This window comes from Lycorma delicatula, chromosome 1 (assembly GCF_047948215.1).
Source record: "Lycorma delicatula isolate Av1 chromosome 1, ASM4794821v1, whole genome shotgun sequence".
Taxonomy (NCBI): domain Eukaryota; kingdom Metazoa; phylum Arthropoda; class Insecta; order Hemiptera; family Fulgoridae; genus Lycorma; species Lycorma delicatula.
Window position 1 is genome coordinate 128719167 of NC_134455.1, and position 22525 is coordinate 128741691.

Here is a 22525-nt window from a genome sequence, read left to right on the forward strand (position 1 = left end):
GACTGGATGTATCCAGCTACAACATGGAAGCAGAGGAAATAAAGTTAGACAATACCTCCATTCACAGATTCAATATTTTTGAAGTAACATATACTCTATATAAATCCTCCTCTATGAATCATGAAACCTTGCCGTTGGTGAGGGGGCTTGAGTGCTAAGGGATACAGAGTAGCTGGACCGAAGGTGCAACCATATCGGAGAGGTATCTGTTGAGAGCCAGACTAAGGAATGATTCCTGAAAGAGGGCAGCAGCTCTTTCAGTAGTTGTTAGGGGCGTGAGTCAGAATGACTTAAACGGCCATATCAACATCACTCAGTCCTCTGAGTACTGCGCAGCTGAAAGCAATGGAAAACTACAGCTGCTTTTTTTCCAAGAAAATGAAGCTCTCTGCATTTTCAAATAGCAATGATGGAGGCGCCTTCCTTGGTAAAATATTCCGAAGGTAAACTAGTCCCCCGTTTGGATCTCCGGGTGGGGACTACTAAGGAAGGGGTCACCAGAAAATTAAAAAATAACATTCTACGAATCGGAGCGTGGAATTTTAGAAGTTTAAAAAAGGTTGGTAGGCTAGAAAATTTAAAAAGGGAAGTGGATAGGATAAATGTGGATGTAGAAGGAATTAGTGAGGTTCGGTGGGAAGAGGAAGGCGACTTTTGGTCAGATGATTATAGAATAATTAACTCAGCTTCAAATAATGGGCAGGCAGGAGTAGGTTTCATAATGAACAAGAAGATAGGGAAGAGAGTAGAGTATTTCAAAATGCATAGCGATAGAATCATTGTAATAAGGATAAAATCAAAACCTAAACCGACAACGATTGTTAATGTCTATATGCCTACAAGCGCCCATGATGATGATGAGGTAGAGTATGTATACGAAGAGATTGATGAAGCAATTAAACACGTAAAAGGAGATGAAAATTTAATAATAGTTGGAGATTGGAATGCAAGCATTGGAAAAGGCAAGGAAAGAAATATAGTAGGTGAATACGGGCTGGGCAAAAGGAATGAAAGAGGGGACTGACTTATAGAGTTTTGCACGAAGTATAATTTAGTAATTGCCAACACCCAATTTAAAAATCATAATAGAAGAATATACACTTGGAAAAAGCCAGGCGATACTGCATTTAGAGCAATTTACTGCAATTTAGAGAAGCTTGAGGAAGAGGAGGTAAATAAGATTTTTGAGGAGGACATCGCAAGAGGTCTGAGTAAAAAAGATAAGGTAGAAAATGTAGAAGAAGAATGGGAGAATGTTAAAAAGGAAATTCTTAAATCAGCAGAAGCAAACTTAGGCGGAATAAAGAGAACTGGTAGAAAACCTTGGGTTTCAGACGATATATTGCAGCTGATGGATGAACGTAGAAAATATAAGAATGCTATGATGAAGAAAGTAAAAGGAACTATCGGCAATTAAGAAATGCTATAAACAGGAAGTGCAAACTGGCGAAAGAAGAGTGGATTAAAGAAAAGTGTTCAGAAGTGGAAAGACAATTACATTGGTAAAATAGACGGAGCATACAGGAAAGTTAAGGAAAATTTTGTGGTACATAAATTAAAATCTAATAATGTGTTAAACAAAGATGGTACACCAATATATAATACGAAAGGTAAAGTCGATAGATGAGTGGAATATATTGAAGAGTTATACGGAGGAAATGAATTAGAAGATGGTGTTATAGAGGAAGAAGAGGAAGTTGAGGAGGATGAAATGGGAGAAACAATACTGAGATCTGAATTTAAGAGAGCATTAAAAGATTTAAATGGCAGAAAGGCTCCTGGAATAGACAGAATACCTGTAGAATTACTGCGCAGTGCAGGTGAGGAAGCGATTGATAGATTATACAAACTGGTGTGTAATATTTATGAAAAAGGGGAATTTCCATCAGACTTCAAAAAAAGTGTTATAGTCATGATACCAAAGAAAGCAGGGGCAGATAAATGTGAAGAATACAGAACAATTAGTTTAACTAGTCATGCATCAAAAATCTTAACTAGAATTCTATACAGAAGAATTGAGAGGAGAGTGGAAGCAGTGTTAGGAGAAGACCAATTTGGTTTCAGGAAAAGTTTAGGGACAAGAGAAGCAATTTTAGGTCTCAGATTAATAGTAGAAGGAAGATTAAAGAAAAACAAACCAACATATTTGGCGTTTATAGACCTAGAAAAGGCATTCAATAACGTAGACTGGAATAAATTTTAAAAAAATTAGGGTTCAAATACAGAGATAGAAGAACAATTGCTAACATGTACAGGAACCAAACAGCAACAGTAATAATTGAAGAACATAAGAAAGAAGCCGTAATAAGAAAGGGAGTCCGACAAGGATGTTCCCTATCTGCGTTACTTTTTAATCTTTACATGGAACTAGCAGTTAATGATGTTAAAGAACAATTTAGATTCGGAGTAACAGTACAAGGTGAAAAGATAAAGATGCTACGATTTGCTGATGATATTGTAATTCTAGCCGAGAGTAAAAAGGATTTAGAAGAAACAATGAACGGCATAGATGAAGTCCTACGCAAGAATTATCGCATGAAAATAAACAAGAACAAAACAAAAGTAATGAAATGTAGTAGAAATAACAAAGATGGACCACTGAATGTGAAAACAGGAGGAGAAAAGATTATGGAGGTAGAAGAATTTTGTTATTTGGGAAGTAGAATTACTAAAGATGGACGAAGCAGGAGCGATATAAAATGCCGAATAGCACAAGCGAAACGAGCCTTCAGTAAGAAATATAATTTGTTTACATCAAAAATTAATTTAAATGTCAGGAAAAGATTTTTGAAAGTATATGTTTGGTGTGTCGCTTTATATGGAAGTGAAACTTGGACAATCGGAATATCTGAGAAGAAAAGATTAGAAGCTTTTGAAATGTGGTGCTATAGGAGAATGTTAAAAATCAGATGGGTGGATAAAGTGGCAAATGAAGAGGTATTGCGGCAAATAGATGAAGAAAGAAGCATTTGGAAAAATATAGTTAAAAGAAGAGACAGACTTACAGGCCACATACTAAGGCATCCTGGAATAGTCGCCTTAATATTGGAAGGACAGGTAGAAGGAAAAAATTGTGTAGGCAGGCCACGTTTGGGAGTATGTAAAACAAATTGTTAGGGATGTAGGATGTAGTCGTTTCATTTCATACTGAAATGAAGTCATTTCATTTCATACTGAAATGAAACGACTAGCACTAGAAAGGGAATCTTGGAGAGCTGCATCAAACCAGTCAAATGACTGAAGACAAAAAAAAAAAAAATACTCTATATTCAAAATGTACTGATTTTAGATCATAAAAAACGTTTTCAAAGTCAATTTAATTTATAACAATTTCATTAATGAAAATTTATCAACAGAAATTGCATTTTATATTATCACTTCATGTTAATTTTTATTTCATTTATCAATTAATTATCTTCAAAAGTGGTTTCTTTTGAATTAGTTTTGTAAATGTTTTCATGATTTATCATACTAAGTTACGAGCCTAATGAATAAAAAAAGAAATCATTTTGAAGTATTGATTTTGCTTAAGAGTATTGCCTTATGAGTGATGTCTTTACTTTATTTGTTTTTCCAAATAGTATTTACTTGTATTGGAGTGTTGCTCATCAAGGGGTACATCCTGCGTTTCAAAACCATCACTTAAATATTTAGAAACATTATGCAGTAATTTATAACATATGATTTTTTTCGGGATATTGTCTGCCGACAACCGTCCATTCATTAACATATAATTTTTATCTGCCCAAATATTCTTTTACATTCTTAAAAAGTTTAGGCTTTAATTTGATGATCATTTTATTTTATATTAGGGCCGTTACTAAGATTGGGATCGATTTCAATTTTTTTTTGTTTCTGTATGTTTTCATGAAACATTCATTCATTCATGTTGTTAAAATAATTTGATGTGGATACCACAAAACTTCCTTGTACGCCTATTAAATTATATATACATATTTTTTTAAAATGAAAAGTACATAAAATTTTATTTCATTAATAACTTCTGATATTTTTCACTTTTTTTTTATTATTGAATTATTATTCATTGCTAACTTTTTTTTTATAATCAGAGGTTAATAATTATTAATAAATCAATATATTTAAATTAAAAAATTACAACAAAGGCAGATGAAGTCTGATTTGAACCGATGTGCCTTTCCCTGTAAGATCCAAATATTTCATTAATTAAAATCTTATTTGGCTATAACTGGAAACAATGAAAATAGGTACCGCTTATATGATATATCCTTGAAAAGCTCTCAATCAGGGCAGCTAAGAAAAAGTCAAAATCCTTTTTTTTTTTTTGATTTTGGGTCCTTTTTAACACTTTTGATCTAGTCGATGCAATCAAAAGGGGAGATGCACAACTAGATGTTACAACAGTCCTAAATCCAAAATTTCAATATTCTACGGCTAATCGTTTTTGACTTATGCGAGATACATACGTACGTACAGATGTCACGTCGAACTAGTCAAAGGCTAGGAAGCAGTATTAAGCTACTGAAAATTAAATATAATATCCACTTGTTAATGTAAAATTATTTAAAGGGACTATGAGGAAGCGACATTGGTGTGACAAATTACAAAACACGCAACAACCGATTTACCTGGCTGACGATTATACAACTTCACGACTACTAAACGAAAATATTCCATTACTGTAAAACTAATCGGATATTATTATATTATGTAACAATGTTTTTACAAGTGGTGAAGTAATGAAAAATAATGGAAATCGAACAAACCAAAAAACAGTTTACTGAAAACCATAAAAAGAAATACATGGGAACGTATAACAGTACTACAAGTGTATAAAAAAGAATTATCCTCATTGTAAAAAGAAAATCAAGTGAAAATGATTATATCTGACACACATCTGTAGCCTAGTCTAATTTATCTAATAGCAGTTTAGAAGACACAGTAAAATAACTGCTTGTTATTAACAAAGAACTGATTGATATTCATTTATGACAAGATGACAACAGATAATTATTCAGTTAAAAATTAATATCTAATTAATTATTTGATCTATCATAATAAAAGGTTATTTTTTAAGCATCTTAAACTCAATTTTCTTCTTTTTAATTTTTTTTTTGTAAAATGACTAATTTTTAAGTCATTTGGCAATAAAATAGCCGTCCTTTTTAATAGTTAATAATTTTTGAGTAACAAAGTTAATATTTCTTTGTTACACTAAGTGAATAGTTTTTTATTGCAATATAGTAATATTTAGGTAATTTTTTTTTCGCTTAAGAGTTTTTAATCACTATTTAAAGTTAACTTGTAAATATATAAGTACAACAACAACAGTAACTGAAGCGGTAAATTATTTTAATTAGAGGAAAATTTTATATTAGGAACACTTTAAAGGAACCGCTCAGAAAAACTACCCGAAAATCGAGACCGAAGACGAAGGTGTTGCACGATGTTCGAACACGAATACGCGAAGATAGCTTAATGGAGGAGGTTAACGAATAACGATCATCAGAAACGTCTTCAACAAAGAGACAAATTAGACTGTACCGTATACGTTTGATTACCCGATATACGCCACCGTTATTTGTGCATTTCCAGAATAAAGTCTCGATATCATTCCAATAATATTGCGAGTCGCGTGTAAGTGGCATAAAACAAGACGATCCTATTCTGTCAACGATTCAAATAAAATCAAAATCGTTTTCCTTTATTTATAAAATCAGACCCTAGTTTTGGGCATTTTGAAGCGATAACTAAACATATAGATAAAAACAACGTTTTTAATGTAGAAAATTACTAGATTTATTTTGTTTTAAAAAAAGAACAAATTTTTAATTACAGTACAATGAAATAGGTCTGTTTTAAGCGATTTTATTACGAAGTGTCTCGTACGGCAACCAAATTTTGAAATAAATTCCATTTACGGTCGTTTTCGGTATGGTAAACATCATTTATGGAAAAAGTACTAAAATTGGCCAAGTTGAGGAAACATCTATTGAAACTAAAATCTACAACTTATACGATTATATATGTTTAAATAATAATACAAAAAAAGTACATTTTTGAACAAGGGAGTCGTAGGGACTTTCCAGGAAAAGCTATGAATACAAACATTCTCCCGCTTAGCAAAGACGGCAAGAAAATCACATGCGTTAACATATAATGCGGTGATTCCCAAACTGTACGCCGCTGGGAGCCGCGGTCTCTTCACAGGGACGCCGCGAAATATTGTAAAAGCTTCATAATTAATTGAACCAACACATTTATAATTATAAATTTAATGTTAATAAAGTAAAAAAATAATGAAGATATACGAGTTTTATTTACTTTTATCTCTTACCTACGAGTACTCACACTTTTACTTAGGGTGGGCGCCATGGAAAAATTTTAATTGAGAAAAGAGCGCAGCGACTTGGAAAAGTTTGGGAATCACTGATGTAATGTATTTTTCAGGTAAAAAAAGCTGGCATTCCTTTTTTCCTTCCTTGTACGAAGTAAAGGAAGTACTGTAATCGCGAAAAATTTCGGTTTCAGATTTCAACGGAACTATCCATTTTGACCATCCCTGAATTCATTTTGACTAGTTTCGGTGTGACGTCTGTACGTACGTATGTATGTAGCATAACTCAAAAGCGATTAGCCGTAGGATCGAAATTTTGGATATAGGACTGTTGTAACATCTAGTTGAGCAACTCCCCTTTTGATTGCAATCGACTGGACCAAAAGAATCCAAGAACCCCAAAAACCAAAAAAAAACTGGATTTGAACTTTTTATTAACTGCAGTAATAAGCTCTCATTGAGAGCTTTTCAACAATGTATCATAAGTAGTACTTATTTTCATTGGTTCCAGAGTTACAACCAAATAAGATTTAATTAATGAAATATTTGGATCTTACAGGGGAAGGCACATAGTTCAAACCAGAATCAACTTCTTTTTTTTCAATTTAAATACGTTGATTTATTAATAATTATTAACCTGATCGTAAAAAATAATTACAATTCAATAATAACTATAAAAAAAGAAATATAAAAAATATCAAAAGTTATTAATAAAATAAAATTTTATATTCTTTCAATTTAAAAATATGTATGTATGTAATTTATAGGCGTACAAGGAAGCCAAGTGGTGTTCACATCAGATTTTTATATAAAACTATTTATATGTAATTGTATGATACATTGTTACAAATATAACAAAAAAAAACGATTATTTCTATACTTTTGGTAAACTTAATGATGAAAGTGGAACGTGGGACTATTGTTTTTTCGTCTTATTCTTTTCCAAACTAAAACTACAGCAAGTGAATACAGAATGACTTTTGTTGGTATGTCAATCGGTTGTGCCCGACGCTTGACATCTACTTGTATCAATTTTTACCGTTATTCATCTACGGATTTCCCCAGATTTGTGGTTTTTCCAAATAATTTATTTTCTCTTCGTCCATCAGCAATTAAAGTTTTTTAATAGTATGAGCTGTTAAATTTGTATTTATTTCAAGTAATGGAGATACTATTCCGCTTTTTTAAGTTCGTAATAGTTTCTTCATTTGATACTATTTGAACTTTTCTAAGGATTTCTAAAAACATCTCTAAACCGATTTCTTAAAAAAAACCTCCAATGAAATCAAAAACAACTCTTTATCATTTGATATGATAGATCTACATCCAAATGATTTTTCGGATGAAGAGTTTTTTAAAGTGAAATAAATGATAAAGAAAATAGTTTGAAAAATAATAATATGGAAATGTAATCGTCAAGTAGTTCAATAAAAATTGGTGAAATATATTAAGAAAACGATAAATCAAACGAGAAATATTTAAATGAAATCAATAATGAAATAAACTCAAATGTAACGGAAGATGAATATTGTTTCGAAAATGTTTTTTCAGTGAACAACAGAACAGACTTAGCATTTGAAGAACTACAAAGATTAGCACACATTTTGAATTTAACATTTTTATGCTGATTGTACTTCCAAAATACTGTAAAAAGGTTTAGTAAATTTGAACCTTAAGAACATATTTTATCCAGTTTCTTTATCATTTAAAACCAGTCTCAAAAAATGTCCGAATCGTATTACATTTGATAGAATAAAGGACATAGAACACAATTTACCGCAGTAATTAGATAAATAAATATTATGATCGGCAAAATATTATGAATCAAATCTGCCTAAAGAAAATGGATTTCAAATTTTTATCAAAATTGTACGGTAGAAATATGAAAACATTTCACAAAGATCTAAGCCAAACCAATGCTTACCATTGAGAATTCTTCGTTATGGTCTTAATGACGTCTATATTTTTAGGAAAAACCGCAAGAGGAAATTTATTATGTATCAAAACAACAATATTCATATAAAATATTAAAACGAAAAAATGCTTTGTGAATATCCAAAAAGCTCAAAAATGTAAACTTCAACAGCCGGGAGAAAAAATACACTTACGAATGTGTTGAAAATATTAATAAAAAATGTTCAATTAGCCAGCCGGGTTCAGTTATTTCTTTATCGATACAATAAAAAAATCTGATGTGGACACCATATGACTTCCTTATACGCCTATTAAATTACATATACACATTTTTAAAAGTACATAAAATATTTCACTAATAACTTCTCAGTTTTTCATACATATATATTTTTTTATCATTCAATTATTTATTGTAAAAATTGCTTTACAATCACAGGTTAATAATTATTAATAAATCAACATATTTAAATTAAAAAAAAAAAGTTAACAAAAAAAAAGGAAATGAAATCGAATTCGAACCGATGTACCTTTTCCTTGTAAGATCATAATATTTCATTAATTAAAATTTTATTTGGCAATAACTCTGGAACCAATGAAAATAAGTACCACTTATGATATATCTTTGAAAAACTCTCAATGAGGGCTTATTACTGCAGTTAAAAAAACTCCGAAATCCAACTTTTTTTTTTGGATTTTGGGCTTCTTTGGCCATTTTTGGTCAAGTCGAGTGCAATAAAAAAAAAAGGGGAGGTGCTTCTAGATGTTACAACAGTCCTAGATCCAAAATTTCAATACCTTACGGCTAATCATTTTTGAGCAATGCGAGATACATACGTACGCACAGACGTCACGCCAAAACGGTCAAAATGGATATTTCCGTTGAAATTTGAAAACCGAAATTATTATTATAAGGAAATTACTTCCTTTACTTCGTACAAGGAAGAAAAAAACCATGTTATCGTAATAATTTTAATTTTATTAATTTTTTTTTATTAAATATGAAATTACTTGTTTAATTATCTTTTAATTAAATCTTCCAAATAAATCTTTTAATTTTTGAAGCCAAGATCATCAACAAAATAAAACAATAACCAAAATTTTGTAATAGTGTATTAGCATCGCAATTTAGAAAAATGTATTTTTGAATTTTTAAAAATGAGGCTCATGGATCAATCAGGAGGCTTTTTTAATGATTAAAATATTCACTAAGATTGGTTTTAAATAAATTAAAAACAAAAAACGACTTTCTCCTAAATTCGAGAGCTCCTGCCATCAAGAAGGGGTAGTATTAAGTTACAAAAAATACATTTTGACCATTAAAAATTTGAGATTGTAATTTTTTTATTCTGGGGCTCCCATAATAAGGGGAAGAATTTTGTTAAAATTAATTTTTGAGAAAATAATCCTCTAAGTGGTGATAATAAATTAAAAAAAAATTAATTTTTAAAATGTTTAAAAAAATACAACCATAATTCTAGATAAAAAAAGTTTTAATTTTCTAGGCGGAGGGTGAACATTTTTTGCTATTTTTTTTTTTTCAAAAAATACTAAAGAGTAAGGGATATCAGAAGGTTAAGACTTTTACATTTTAAATGCAATGCGTAACTTGTTGAGATGGATTTAAATTTAAAAAAATATATATATATATTTGTTACTATAGACCATAGGAGTGGGATGGGCAATAATAATAATAATAATAATTTATAATGTTTTGAAGGCCTATCGAGGAAGAAAATAAAGATGCAAGAACATTTCCATTAATTCCTTTGCTTCTCCGAAGCAATATAATAGCTACAAGAGGTATAAAAGGAGTGAATAAAAATTAATGATAAAAACACTCCACTTTTTATAAGAAACATTTTATGCTGACGTGCCCAAGCAAAGATTAAGAAATTTTATTTCAGCCAAAACTCTATCCTCTTTTTCCTAATTTTTTCAAAAATCGTATAATTCTTTCCTCCCGAAGATATCTACCTACCTACCAAATAAGAAGAAAATCATCAACGGGGTCCAAAGTTGTAAGAATAAATTCAGATCAATATACGTACGTAAAATGAACGCGCGATGGTCTTACATACGCACAAACGCCCACAAAAATAATTTTTTTTTGACTTGGGAGCATTGGAATAAATTATTTTTTCGCAGATTATTTACAATCTACTTAAATCTATTTTGTTTTGTTAAAAAATATTTGTTCCTTAAGGCACATAATATATTTTTGAAGACCAGCTTTTTTTGATTTTTTTTTACTGATCTATATACTTTCCCGCTACAGTTATATAGCTGCTAAAACAGCATATATCGCGATAACCCCCAGAACCTAAAAATGGGGCACGGTAATATATTGCTTTACACTTCCTACTAGGTTTATAAAACTGTGACGCATATAAAACATCAAGGTATAATTGGATGATTTATCTGGGATACAACTGTAATGATAAAACTAGTTCTGAAGACTGAAAGTATCACTTGTAGGGCCGAACATTTTCTTGCATTCGGTAAGCTCGGTATGCTGCTGATGTGCTGAGTATATACTCTGTGAAAAAGGCAGCAGAAACCATTTCATTCTTCGGGGTTATCTAATAAGCCTAGCATAGGAGGCTTATTACTTTTTAGAATGGCTATGCCGTTTTCGGAGAAGAGAGGTGTCATTCAAAAACAGAAAGCGTCACAGATAGACTTTACAATTGTCTGTACGTAACATACATACGTAGACAAACATTATATTAGATTGTATATATATATACATATATACATACACACTTTAATTACTAGTACATAACAGTTATGTACTGCTGTATATTTTAATATCTTAATGCTAATAATAATCATCAGAATAAAGCTAATAATAATAAATCAAAATAAAGCACTAAGTTACTGATTCATACTGCATTACGCACTATTTTTTGCGATGAGTAATTCATATCACAATCGATCTTTTCAAGGAAGTATTAAAGAGAACATTCTGAATAAATTAATAATTTCCTCGTAAAAAAGGAAATCAACTAAACTGTTCGCTGAACAGTCAGGCGGGAAAGATAATTTATTTTGTGATATGACAATTCCGTAGAAGTTTAGATAAGAACAATAGTCGTCTTCCATACCAATGAAATCCAAGAATAGAATTTATTAAAAAAAAAAAAAAATAAATATATGAAATAAACTAAAAAAAATTATAAAACCAATTTTAAAGACTACACTAAATAGTAAACAAAATACCATTTTCTTTGTAACACAGTTTACACTTACGTAATATAATAATACAATTTAAAGGCAAGGCCTTATTCTAGAACGTTGCCTTATATTGATTGATAGAGCGGTGTCAAACTTATTTCAGTTTTTTACGCTCTGACCTTAATAAAACCAATGATACTCTTACAATAAAGTATAATAGTACTTAGTTTGCAAACAAATGAAAATAGAATTATTTTGTCGAAGGAACAGAACAAAAAAAGCATCTTTAATAATTGTTACGATTGCAGATTACAGAGAACACTTTTTTAAGCAAAAACTCTTCTACGTAATAAGAATACACTCGTATCAATAAATAAATCGATAGTTAATCTAATCAGTCAATGAATATATTAAAACAAGATATATATATATGTATAGAAACTAGATAAGTTAGAAAATTATCCAGATTAATAGAAAACTTTTAATGCAATTCATTATGTCAACAAGTAAACAAACAAAAACAAAAAAATGATAACATTTTTAGTAGTGGGGGTTTTGTTTTTATTAGATTAGGGGTGGCGGAGGTTTACCCACCGGGTTGGTCTAGTGGTGAACGCGTCTTCCCTAATCAGCTGATTTGGAAGTCGAGAGTTCCATCGTTCAAGTCCTAGTTAAGGTAGTTTTATACCGATTTGAATACTAGATTGTGGATACCGGTGTTCTTTGGTGGTTGGGTTTCAATTAAACACACATCTCAGGAATGGTCGAACTGAGAATGTACAAGACTACACTTCATTTACACTCATACATATCATCCTCTGAAGAATTATCTAAACGGTAGTTACCGGAGGCTAAACAGGAAAAAGAAAGGTGGCAGAGGTTTATGTGTGTTTGCTGGTGTTGTTTTTTGTCATTTGTGGTTTGTCTTGATAAAGTCCTACATCTTTCACGAAATGTCGAGGTTTTCTGCTTTTGTTTTTGTTATTTTGTTTGTTTGGTTGTTGACCTAATGAATTGCATTAGAAAATCTTCTAACTTATTTAGTTTTTTATATTTGTTTTTTATTTATTTTATTTTATATATATATATATACCCACACACGCGCGCGCGCGCGCAATTCTAAATTGCAAGGCAATCTCTCGGGAGATGACTCTATAACCAAAAATAAAAAAATAGTTCATACAAACGTAGGTAAGAAAACGGTTCGTTACAGAGTTTCAGCTCGCGAAAAATTTTGCCCTGCTTTCTGTTCCTGTGAAATTAAACCGTTCTAGATTTCTTGGGGTACAAATCGAGGGGTAAATTTGGTACATCCTTATGGTTTTTGATCTAAGAAATTGAATAAAGGTGATCCCAGACCTCTAGCTCATTTAAAAATAAAAAAAAAAACGCGGTAAAAAACGAAAACGTTTTGTTGGAAAAAACACTTTTTTAAGTTTGGAATAAAATAACTTGGTTACTTTACAAATAAAAATCTGTAGTAAACTTTGAAGAGAATTTAATTCTGAAAAATATATGTAAATAATGACTGTTAAAATTAAACACAAATTTGAGAAGTTCAACTTTAATTAGAAACAAAACACACAAACAAGATCGGAAAAGTGATACGATTTTAAACAGAACAATTTGCATACAAATATTAAAAATCTGATGTGTACACCACATAACTTCCTTGTACGCATATTAAATTACATATACACATTTTTTAAAATGAAAATTACATAAAATTTTATTTCATTAATAACTTCTGATATTTTTCATATTTCTTTTTTTATAGTTATTATTGAATTATTATTTATCGTAAACATTTTTTTACAGAGATTAATAATAAATAATCTTAATAAATTAATCTTCTACGAAGTCTTATAGTTTGCTTAAGCACCCTCGGGGTGCTTAAGCAAACTATAAATGAGACTTCGTAGAAGAAAGAAAGATATGGTATGAATTAGTTTAATTTTAATTTTAAGTTCATGGTCTTTTGAGAACCTATCTCAAATTTTAATATTGGGGCCCTTTACACCCCGTAAGTGTTTGTGATTGTCCTTGTCTTTCATGTTTTAATGTTATTGTGAAGTTTGTGTTTTTAAATAAAATGTAAGGGCCCTTTACACCCTTACATATGACGATCCTGATGGAGATAATAATTTCTTTTAAAGAATGTGACGAGGGCTAATGACCTTAGCAGTCGATGCCCGTAAAAATTCAGTTAAAAAAAAAAATAAATATATCAATATAATTAAATTAAAAAAAAAAAAGTTAAAAAAAGGAGATGAAGTCCGACTCGAACCGATTTCCCCTTTTAAGATCCAAATATTTCATTAAGATTTCATTTAACTATAACTCTGGAACCAATGAAAATAAGTACCATTTATATCGTTGAAAAGCTGTCAACGAGGGCTTATTATTGCAGTTATGAAAATGCCAAAAATCCAAATATTTTGGATTTTGGGTTTTTTGAACACTTTTGGTCCAGTCGAATACAATTAAAAGGGGGTGAGGTGCACAACTAGATGTTACAGCAGTCCTAAATCCAAAATTTCAACATCCTATGGCTAATAGTTTTTGAGTTATGTGAGATACGTACAGAGGTCACGTCGAAACCAGTTAAAATGGATTCAGGGATGGTCAAGATGGATATTTCCTTTACTTCGTACAAGGAAGTAAAAACTACAAAAATAAATTTGAAAGACATCCTTCTAAAACATATTAAAAGTGTAAGTTTTCCATAGCTGGGCAACAATAGCCGATCAATAATTAAGTTTAGTTTTTAACTTTTGAATGTTCATTTGCGCGGTGTTTGTGTTATTGTTCGGTCAGTCATTCACAACGGGTGATACAACAAATTGTGTTTTCATTTGGAGAGTTGAGCGACATGTTTATTAATGGTAATTTATGGTTAACTTATGGTCTTTTTAATAAGCAGCATCTCACAAAAACATAAGTACTTAATATGTACTGAAAAAATTACTATAAATACTGCTTTCAACGAAATCGACAGATAATTTTCTAATGATCTATGTATCTGTTTAGACATCTCGTAATAATCGATAAGAAAAATTGTAATATATTCTTCTAATGTGTATCTCAATTTATATAAATCTTCAAAACCAATATCTCAATTTTTCATCCTCGCAATCTTTAACAGAGTGTTTATTTTAATTTGAATAAAGTCGAACAGAAAAGGCGAACCAGTAAAATTAAACTCGTACGAAAAGAAATATCGTTAAAAGTTTTGTTTTGTCGTGATAACAATTCAGGGTATATACAACGGCGACAGCTTAGAAAAATGAAAAACCAATTAAATTAATAACCGGTTTTGGTATATCTCGAACGAAAATCATTTCGATGCAAAATATGGTTAAAAAAAAATTATTTAAACAGATTTCACAAAGAAAAAAGCGAACAAGTTTCCTAATTAAAAGAATACTTGTGGCAGTATATAAGCGTGAATAAGTCGTTTGTTCCGTACTTCTCGGACAGCGCTTACAGGGTAATTTGTGGTTCGTGATATAGGATAAATATCTACAACAGCAATTAAAGTGCGGCGCCACTGAATCCATCCAGACACGGCTACGATCACCGTGTGTCACTGTTTTCGAACTACGTCTTTGCCGGTTCATTACATCAGTCTGAGAAAGATTAATGAAACCGAAGATTTAGTCTCATAATGAGAATTAAAATCTGCATTGTCAGATCATAATTTTTTTTGGCAGTAATAAGAAATTATTTGCCTCTTAAAGATAATGAAAATTTATGTAATTGCAAAAATAAATTTAAGTGATTACAAATGTACGTAATGATTTACGCAATTAAAAAGAGATACATTGCACTTTTGGGTACGCGATAATTTTAGCGATTTAATTTCGGATAAACAAAGAGGAATTTAAAAAAAAAAATTAAACTTTAATTACAAGTTGGAAATGTTTTTTCTACACGTTTGGTAATGAAGAATATCGTAAAATTATTAGGCGTATTTTTTAGCATTTTTTTTTTTAGTGTAAAAATTTGTATATACTGTCAGTACATACAATAGAGCTAGATATAACTTTTTACGAAAAGTAATTCTAGAGATACAGCGGTACAAAGTTTAACGTAAAAATATGTTTTACTTATTAATTTGTCAATCTTCTCATGCCTCAGACGATTCATCAAAACGCATTGTATTTTTTTAATCTATGCTATTTGATGAAAAAGATATTATACGGAGCTCTCTTTAATTATTAGCGCAGGAGATAGAACTTTAGAAGTAGGATACAAAATTGTTATTTTATAACAATATTTATACAAGCCTACAGCCTACGGTTAATAATTTTTGATAAACCATTTTTATTTCATAGTGGAATGTTATCTTAGCTTATGACAGGCTATTTGTACTTACTGTATTCTGTTTACTTATCGTTAGATTTTTGTATTATAAAGATCTGTGTAAACAGCGTTTATACAGCGAAATGTAATAAAAGCTAGATGAATTTACCCTGACATCGCTGAACCTACAAATGTCTTTTTATTTCTTTGATTGTAATGCACAATTTTTTTAACTATACTGGCATTACAGATTTTTAAATTAGCCTACTGAATCAATTTACTGAAACAGAAATGGCGAATGAATTTGAGGTTAAGTGTGTTAGTACGGGTAAAATAATTAGCAAAACTGAAAATCTTTTTATTGAGACATAATCTTTTAGTATGTTGTCAATTAAATTAATATTTATGTAAAACGAGTACTTATGTAACGTACTTGTAGCCTTGGTTTAAACGTTCACCGCAGATAAATCTTTCTCTGCATAAAAACAGCTTTTCAGGTCGTGTAAAAAAAGACGCTTCTACTCACCATTTTTTGAATAAATTTACCACTTCACCCGATCACAAATTGGAGTTTATAGACAGCTCTTAATGCGGTGAAAAGCGATCACTACTTTCGTGGCTACAAGTAACAAGTACTCTGTTGAAACAAAAGAAAAAATGTACCAAAAAAATCCGGAAACACAGTTAACTTAACTTTGTCAAGAAAGGTTAGTTTCGTATTACGATAATTTGTTTAGTAAATTAAATATTATCTATATAAATAAAAATATAAATGTTTGTTTGTTCAAAATCTTAAAACTCCGAAACCTCTTCACAGATTGCTTAAATTCTGACACAACGTTGCATTCGAATACGCGCGCGTTTTTATATACCTATTTATATACCGTAAATGTCACACTTGTGACAGGCAAAAACATGCTTTTTTTAAAAAACAGCGCTATCTATTAGACGTAAAAGCAACATACGCTATACTAAATATTTTACGATTCCATTTCAATGTTTCCGATATGGTATCCGCTATAGATTAAAAAACAACTGGACCGATCTACACGCTGATAAAATGGAAAAAAGAAAAACGGAGAAAAGGAAATGGAAAGGGGGAAAATATGAAGTATAAGAGGAAATATGTGGAGGAAAAGAGGGGAAATGAGTGAAGGGAATGGAAAATGAAGGAAGGGAAAGGGAATATGGTAAAAATGAAAATGGGGAAAGGAAGAAAGGGTAAAAGGGAAAAAAGAAAAGGTTAAATTTTGTGTTTCGTAATGTTTATTTTGTTAACGTTTTATCAAACTTTCAATTGTGTCCATTTAATCTATATATATATATATATATATATATATATATATATATATATATATATATATATATATATATATATATATATACTGAAATCTAGCAATAGCGAAGCATTGCCGGGTCTGCCTGTATTTAAATAAATAAATTAATTTTATTTATATTTAAGCTTCTAGCTCTCGTTAGCGAATCGGCATATAGATTTTGATGAAAATGTTGAGAGTATGCAATCTTTAAAAGACGCCTACACCGATCTAAACAAAATTTAACTGGGAAGATTTGCTGATTTTTTCGTTTTTCTTGATCAATTTTGGACATCTAAAAATCTCATTCCGTGACGCCGTCAGCCAGGGCAAACCGCCCGGAGGGCCTAGCTGCGGAGGTTTGCCATAGGCACGCCCTGCAGCTAATAACTAAGTATTATTTTATATTCCATTATTTTTTTGCGTTATTTTTCTATGCGTTTTCATGTCATTTACAATGAATTGTAAATAACAATAGTAACCGTTATTATGACGAACAGAAATGAGATTTAAAAATAATTTCTAAATTAATTACTGTACAGAGGGAAAATATTTATAGACAGCGCACAATACTGTAGAATACACAGTTGTGAAGTATTAATCGAGATAATTAACCGGTTAACAATTTTTTGAAAGAATTACCGATCCCTAGCACCGAAACGAAATTTTTTTCATATTTTTATTTACAAATCAATTCAACCGCCAGTAATAATGCTAGTTTTTTTAAAAAAAAACATTATCTAATACGGTTTATCAAAAGGGACACACCAGCTTCTTTGTTTTTATTTGCAAAAATAAACTGACTGACAGTACTTCAAAAATTGTTGATACATCATCAGTCTAAATACGTCCATATGTGATAAGAAAACATTAATAATGCATTTTTGCAAAATATATTCTAACGCATTTCACAAGAGCGTAACGTAGAAAAAAATCATTTTTTTGCGTTCCTAAAATATTTTGAAGAGAATTTATAAGTAATAAAATGAAATTGTGTTTGTTGTAAAAGTAGTCGAGGAATAAAATAAGACCACCTATCGTCAGAAGTGTAACGCGATTTTTATTTAGCTGAATCCTGACAGAAACAAACGGATAACGCATTACTGCCATATATACAGTACATAACATTATATAACATATACAGTAAAGTACTACTGCAGTAGCCGCATCAAATTTAAAAGGCTGTTTTCTAGTGTTTCTTCGAACAGTTGCTTTCAGTCTTTCATCGCGGCTACAATACTTCCGTGGCCTTGAATAACGTAGCGTTGGGTGTATACAAAACACTAATGCACATACAATTCGTTTACATGAGGATTCAACTTACAGTGAAAAAAAGATTAGTAAAGTATATGATAAACCAGCAAACAGTATTAAAGCGGTGCATGATATGCACATTGCATCATCTATACCCGAATGATAATGCGCATGCAATGACGTTTGCTTAAAACTCAACAGCCATAGGACTGACCTAAATGATTCTTTTCCGATATTTTTACCGACATGAGAGAATTGTTTGAAACATAAATATAATCAGGTAATTAATTATCGGGTGAGGAATAAAGATTAAACAGACTACAGCATATTTAATATATTTTGAGCCGTTCAGTAAATCACGTTTTATGAAGGCTTGATTAAACACAAAATTTCATTATACCGGTTTTCTTAGGTTTGCGACTGAAATAATTTTTCATACCGAACGCTATCTACGTACCGAATATATATTTAAGGCAAATAACTGTCGAGATGCATTTTATTCATGTCATCTTTGCGTTCAACACAAAACTGAAGGAAAAGGACTCGTTTTTTGTTTATTTCAATGGTATTTGTGCATTATATTCATCCGACTGATATCGATAATCGAAACATTCCACGCTATATATCGATTTCAAATATGGCAAACTTTATAGTAACTAAATAGTAACTTTTGGCTGATGAATTAGTAATTTTTTTTGGCTTGTTTCATTCTCTAAAGAAACCACGGCATCTGCAAATAATTTATTTTCCTTCATATTACAACGTTTTTTTACTGCATCAACTTATATATTAAACAAAGTTGATGGTGAGCAGAACCTCTTCCTAGATTAAATCCCTTAATTTCAACATATCTAATTTTTTTTTAATACTTTTAGGTCGATGAATTAATTCACCACAGAAGCTTACAAAAGAAACTTGTGCGCGGGAATATAAAGATTGACATTTATAACGTGTGAAAATGCCATGCCTTACCGGGATTCGACCCACGGACCTCCAGACGAAAGGCCCAGACGCTACCAGTCCTCCACGGAGATCGGCAATTTTGTTCGCACTCTGTTAAAAAAAAGAAAAGAAAGGCTGAAATAACATAAAAACTATTTCCAAAAACACTGATAACGAGGATAGTGAAATTAAAATTTGTTCAACAATATGAGAGTGATCAAAATTAATAAGAGCAGAAATGGAAACGAAATCGGTTTCGGGAAAGATATAATGATAGTGATAAGAATAGGTACAAAGGCGAACTGACGTTCCAAAGTATAATTGTTAAGACGGTTAAAAAAAATCCTACTGAAGCAACGGTAGGTAATTTATTTACAGATCACAACCACTAATCTCCCATTAAATTCAGTGACGAGATGAAATTTTTGCAGAACGCGCTGCGAAAAATTATAAAGACAACACGACAAGAGTGTGCGACGGGGAAATTGGATATAACGAAGAATATAATCGTAGTTGTAAAATATGTTCGAATAGAAAACCTGAATCTGCCCAAAAACTGTACTGGAAGAACATATTTCCGACCACAGATTTTCGGCAGCATTTTCCAAGAAATAAATTAATGTTTTATTTTAGGTGATCGAAATATAGCAACTGATAACAATAATCAACTGAAAGATTAAGCCCGGTATGATTATTGTACCAAATAATTGGAAATCTTATCAAAATTTATGGAAAGAAAGACATGAAACACAATACTGTCAACCGTACCCTTAAACTTTGTGGACTCATGTAAATACAATTAAGAGACTTTAGGGAACGGTTAAACGGGTGATAACAAGAAAATGAGGACCACTAGACATTTTGCGGGTTATTTGGCAGAATTTATAAGGAGCCAACAGCTAAGTGGCAGTGATCCATTTATTAGTGTTTTACACGACATTAAAAATTTCGAGAAATATTGAATAATTAAGGTTACTGTCATTAAAATCAATGTAATTTTGATAGGAAAATTTGTTATATTGAATAAATTAGAAAATTCTTTGTTATTGATTTTATCATTTCTCACGATGTCATGCAGTCAACTTTTGGTAAAAAAGTTTTATTTAATACCGCTAAGGATGCACATTATAAAAAATTTCAATCGATATTTTTTCTAATTTCCAACAGGTGTTTCCTCTGTTGTCCGGGGACAGTTTTTGGTGATTTACATGCTGGGTATGAACTTCGGTAAGATTTCATAAGCGAAAAATAAAAGCGATTTGAACGTAAAACAATTTTCGAATGAAAAATATTTTGGCAGTTTGATGAGAGTTCCTCTCCGATTATTAAATAAAATCTGGTATCACAATATTATGAAAATAACACGAGAATTTAAAAAAAAACAACAATGAACTTTATATTTAATGACCAAGGTTTAGGAGCAAACCATTTAGCGCTCTGCGCATAACGGTTTAACCGCACACTTCATATGAAATTTCATAATTATCCGTGAACTGTAGTTACTGCCTTAGCAGGGCCTTAGGGCATATGGCCTAACAAGCGGCCAGCCGCTGCAGCCAGCTAGGTGGTGGCCGCGCCTCAGCCGTCCAGTCACAAGACTGATGTCACCAATGTAGCTACAGTTGTGTATTTATATAATCGCTTGAACAGCAAATAAGAAAGGAGTACATCCCATTTAACGAAGTCGTTTTTCAAAAGGCATGTTTTATAATTTTTTTTGATCTGCGTCAACATGAAAAAAGGTTTTTCAATTTCAGAAGAATATCAGTCAAGAGTTTTGATGATTTACTGAATAAAATTGCAGACAACATAAGCGGTATAGAACAACGAGGCTACCACCGTATTGGAAAAGGCTACCCCAATCGATTTAGTGGTGAAAGTTCGGGCAGCCATGTGGAGACTGCAAAGAGACCGGGAGACCGAAGTATTTGGGATGCGGTTTCGGGCCGAGCCAGTACCGGAACGGAACGGTGATCACAATGCACTGGATCTAAATTTCGTTCCGTAGCCCATCTCCCGTCTGCGGAAGAGACTGTAGAGCCTCGGATGGAATCATGGCAGCAGGAATGGGACACCACGACTAAGGGAAGATCCTTGTTTAAGTTTGTACGGGACTTGGGGGATGGAATGCCCCGAGTTCGTTTTTAAGTGCTCACCAATCATGTTAATTTGAACCAATATCTGTTTCGGTTCCGTCTAGCAGCTGATAAGCAGCGCGTCTGCGGGGTGTCAGTCAAATGAACACCTGATGTTTGATTGCCCTGCTCTTTGGGAGGGGGGCAGAAACCGGGCCACCCTGGAACTTGGAGGTCAAGGGGAAATTTGGCCACCACAAGCGGCGAGTCAACGTGGTGAGAGCCGCACTGTCGAACTGTGTGGGAATTCCTTGATGCGGTTGCTTTGTTCAACCGACATCAGTAGTTTACTTAAGCGAAAGACTCCTACCGTACTGCTGTGGGAAGCTAACTTAGAAATATATGGCTGACCACCAGCCAATTAAGGCCCCAAGCGCTTTAATAAGGTGGACAGACACTTGCTGGCATTCAGAAATCTAGGCGTGGCAGCGAATTGCTACCTAGATATGGATGTCATATATATTTTTAGTAGACCGGATGCGTCTACCCATTTTAGTAAATACATGACAAGTGAGAGGTTGGGACACGTAAGCCGGTGGTGTACGGCACCGCGCTTAGTTCGCTCACGCTGTTAGGTAAACTCTAGGAACTATTTAGGACACTGGTCGCTAAACTGTTTCGAGACTCAGTAGCCGTTTGCGGTACAGACATTCGGTCTTATGCTTTAGGGCGACCGAATGGGGTGGTGGCGGGAGAAATGCCAAGCAAACCAATCTGCAGTAAAAAAAAAAAGAGGTATAGACATATAATTGCGTCTGTGCTTAGGAAATTTTTGTTGGAATATTCATCGAAGACAGATACCAAAACCTTGGTCTTTCCTTAACTTCAGAAATGAATTTTTCTGTATCAAAAGCAATTTTCGACATTATATCAATATTTTTAAAAAACAATCAAGAGAAAAGACGGAACTTGAAAACTACACGTTTGCACTTGTTTGGTAAATTACGCACTAAAATTACAATCTAACACAACTTTGCATACGTTTGCACAAAACTGAAAAGGTCGCTATCTGATCGCATACTGGCAATCTGGTGTGCGCTTTGTCCCATTATAATTAATACGAATTGTGACTGCAAGATTTCGGTAGGTCGTGGCGACCAGAACGACAAACCTCTGCTCGCAACGGCCAGTCGGTCGTACAGGCCACGTGCGCGTTTATTCATACGCGT

At 32.0% G+C, this 22525-nt stretch overlaps 1 protein-coding gene across 3 annotated transcripts in view; it reads right to left on the bottom strand.

Moving 5' to 3' along the window:
• The window catches only part of LOC142322182 (syndecan-2-B-like), a 61054-nt gene that overhangs the window by 20820 nt on the left and 17709 nt on the right, over window positions 1-22525 (bottom strand). For 2 of the 3 annotated variants that reach the window (XM_075360978.1, XM_075360969.1), the window contains exon 2: window positions 19252-19332. The exons of the other annotated variant lie outside the window; for it this stretch is intronic. In XM_075360978.1, the coding sequence (XP_075217093.1) occupies window positions 19252-19332 (81 nt within the window). The remainder of the gene's footprint in view (window positions 1-19251; window positions 19333-22525) is intronic. 3 annotated transcript variants of the gene reach the window in all.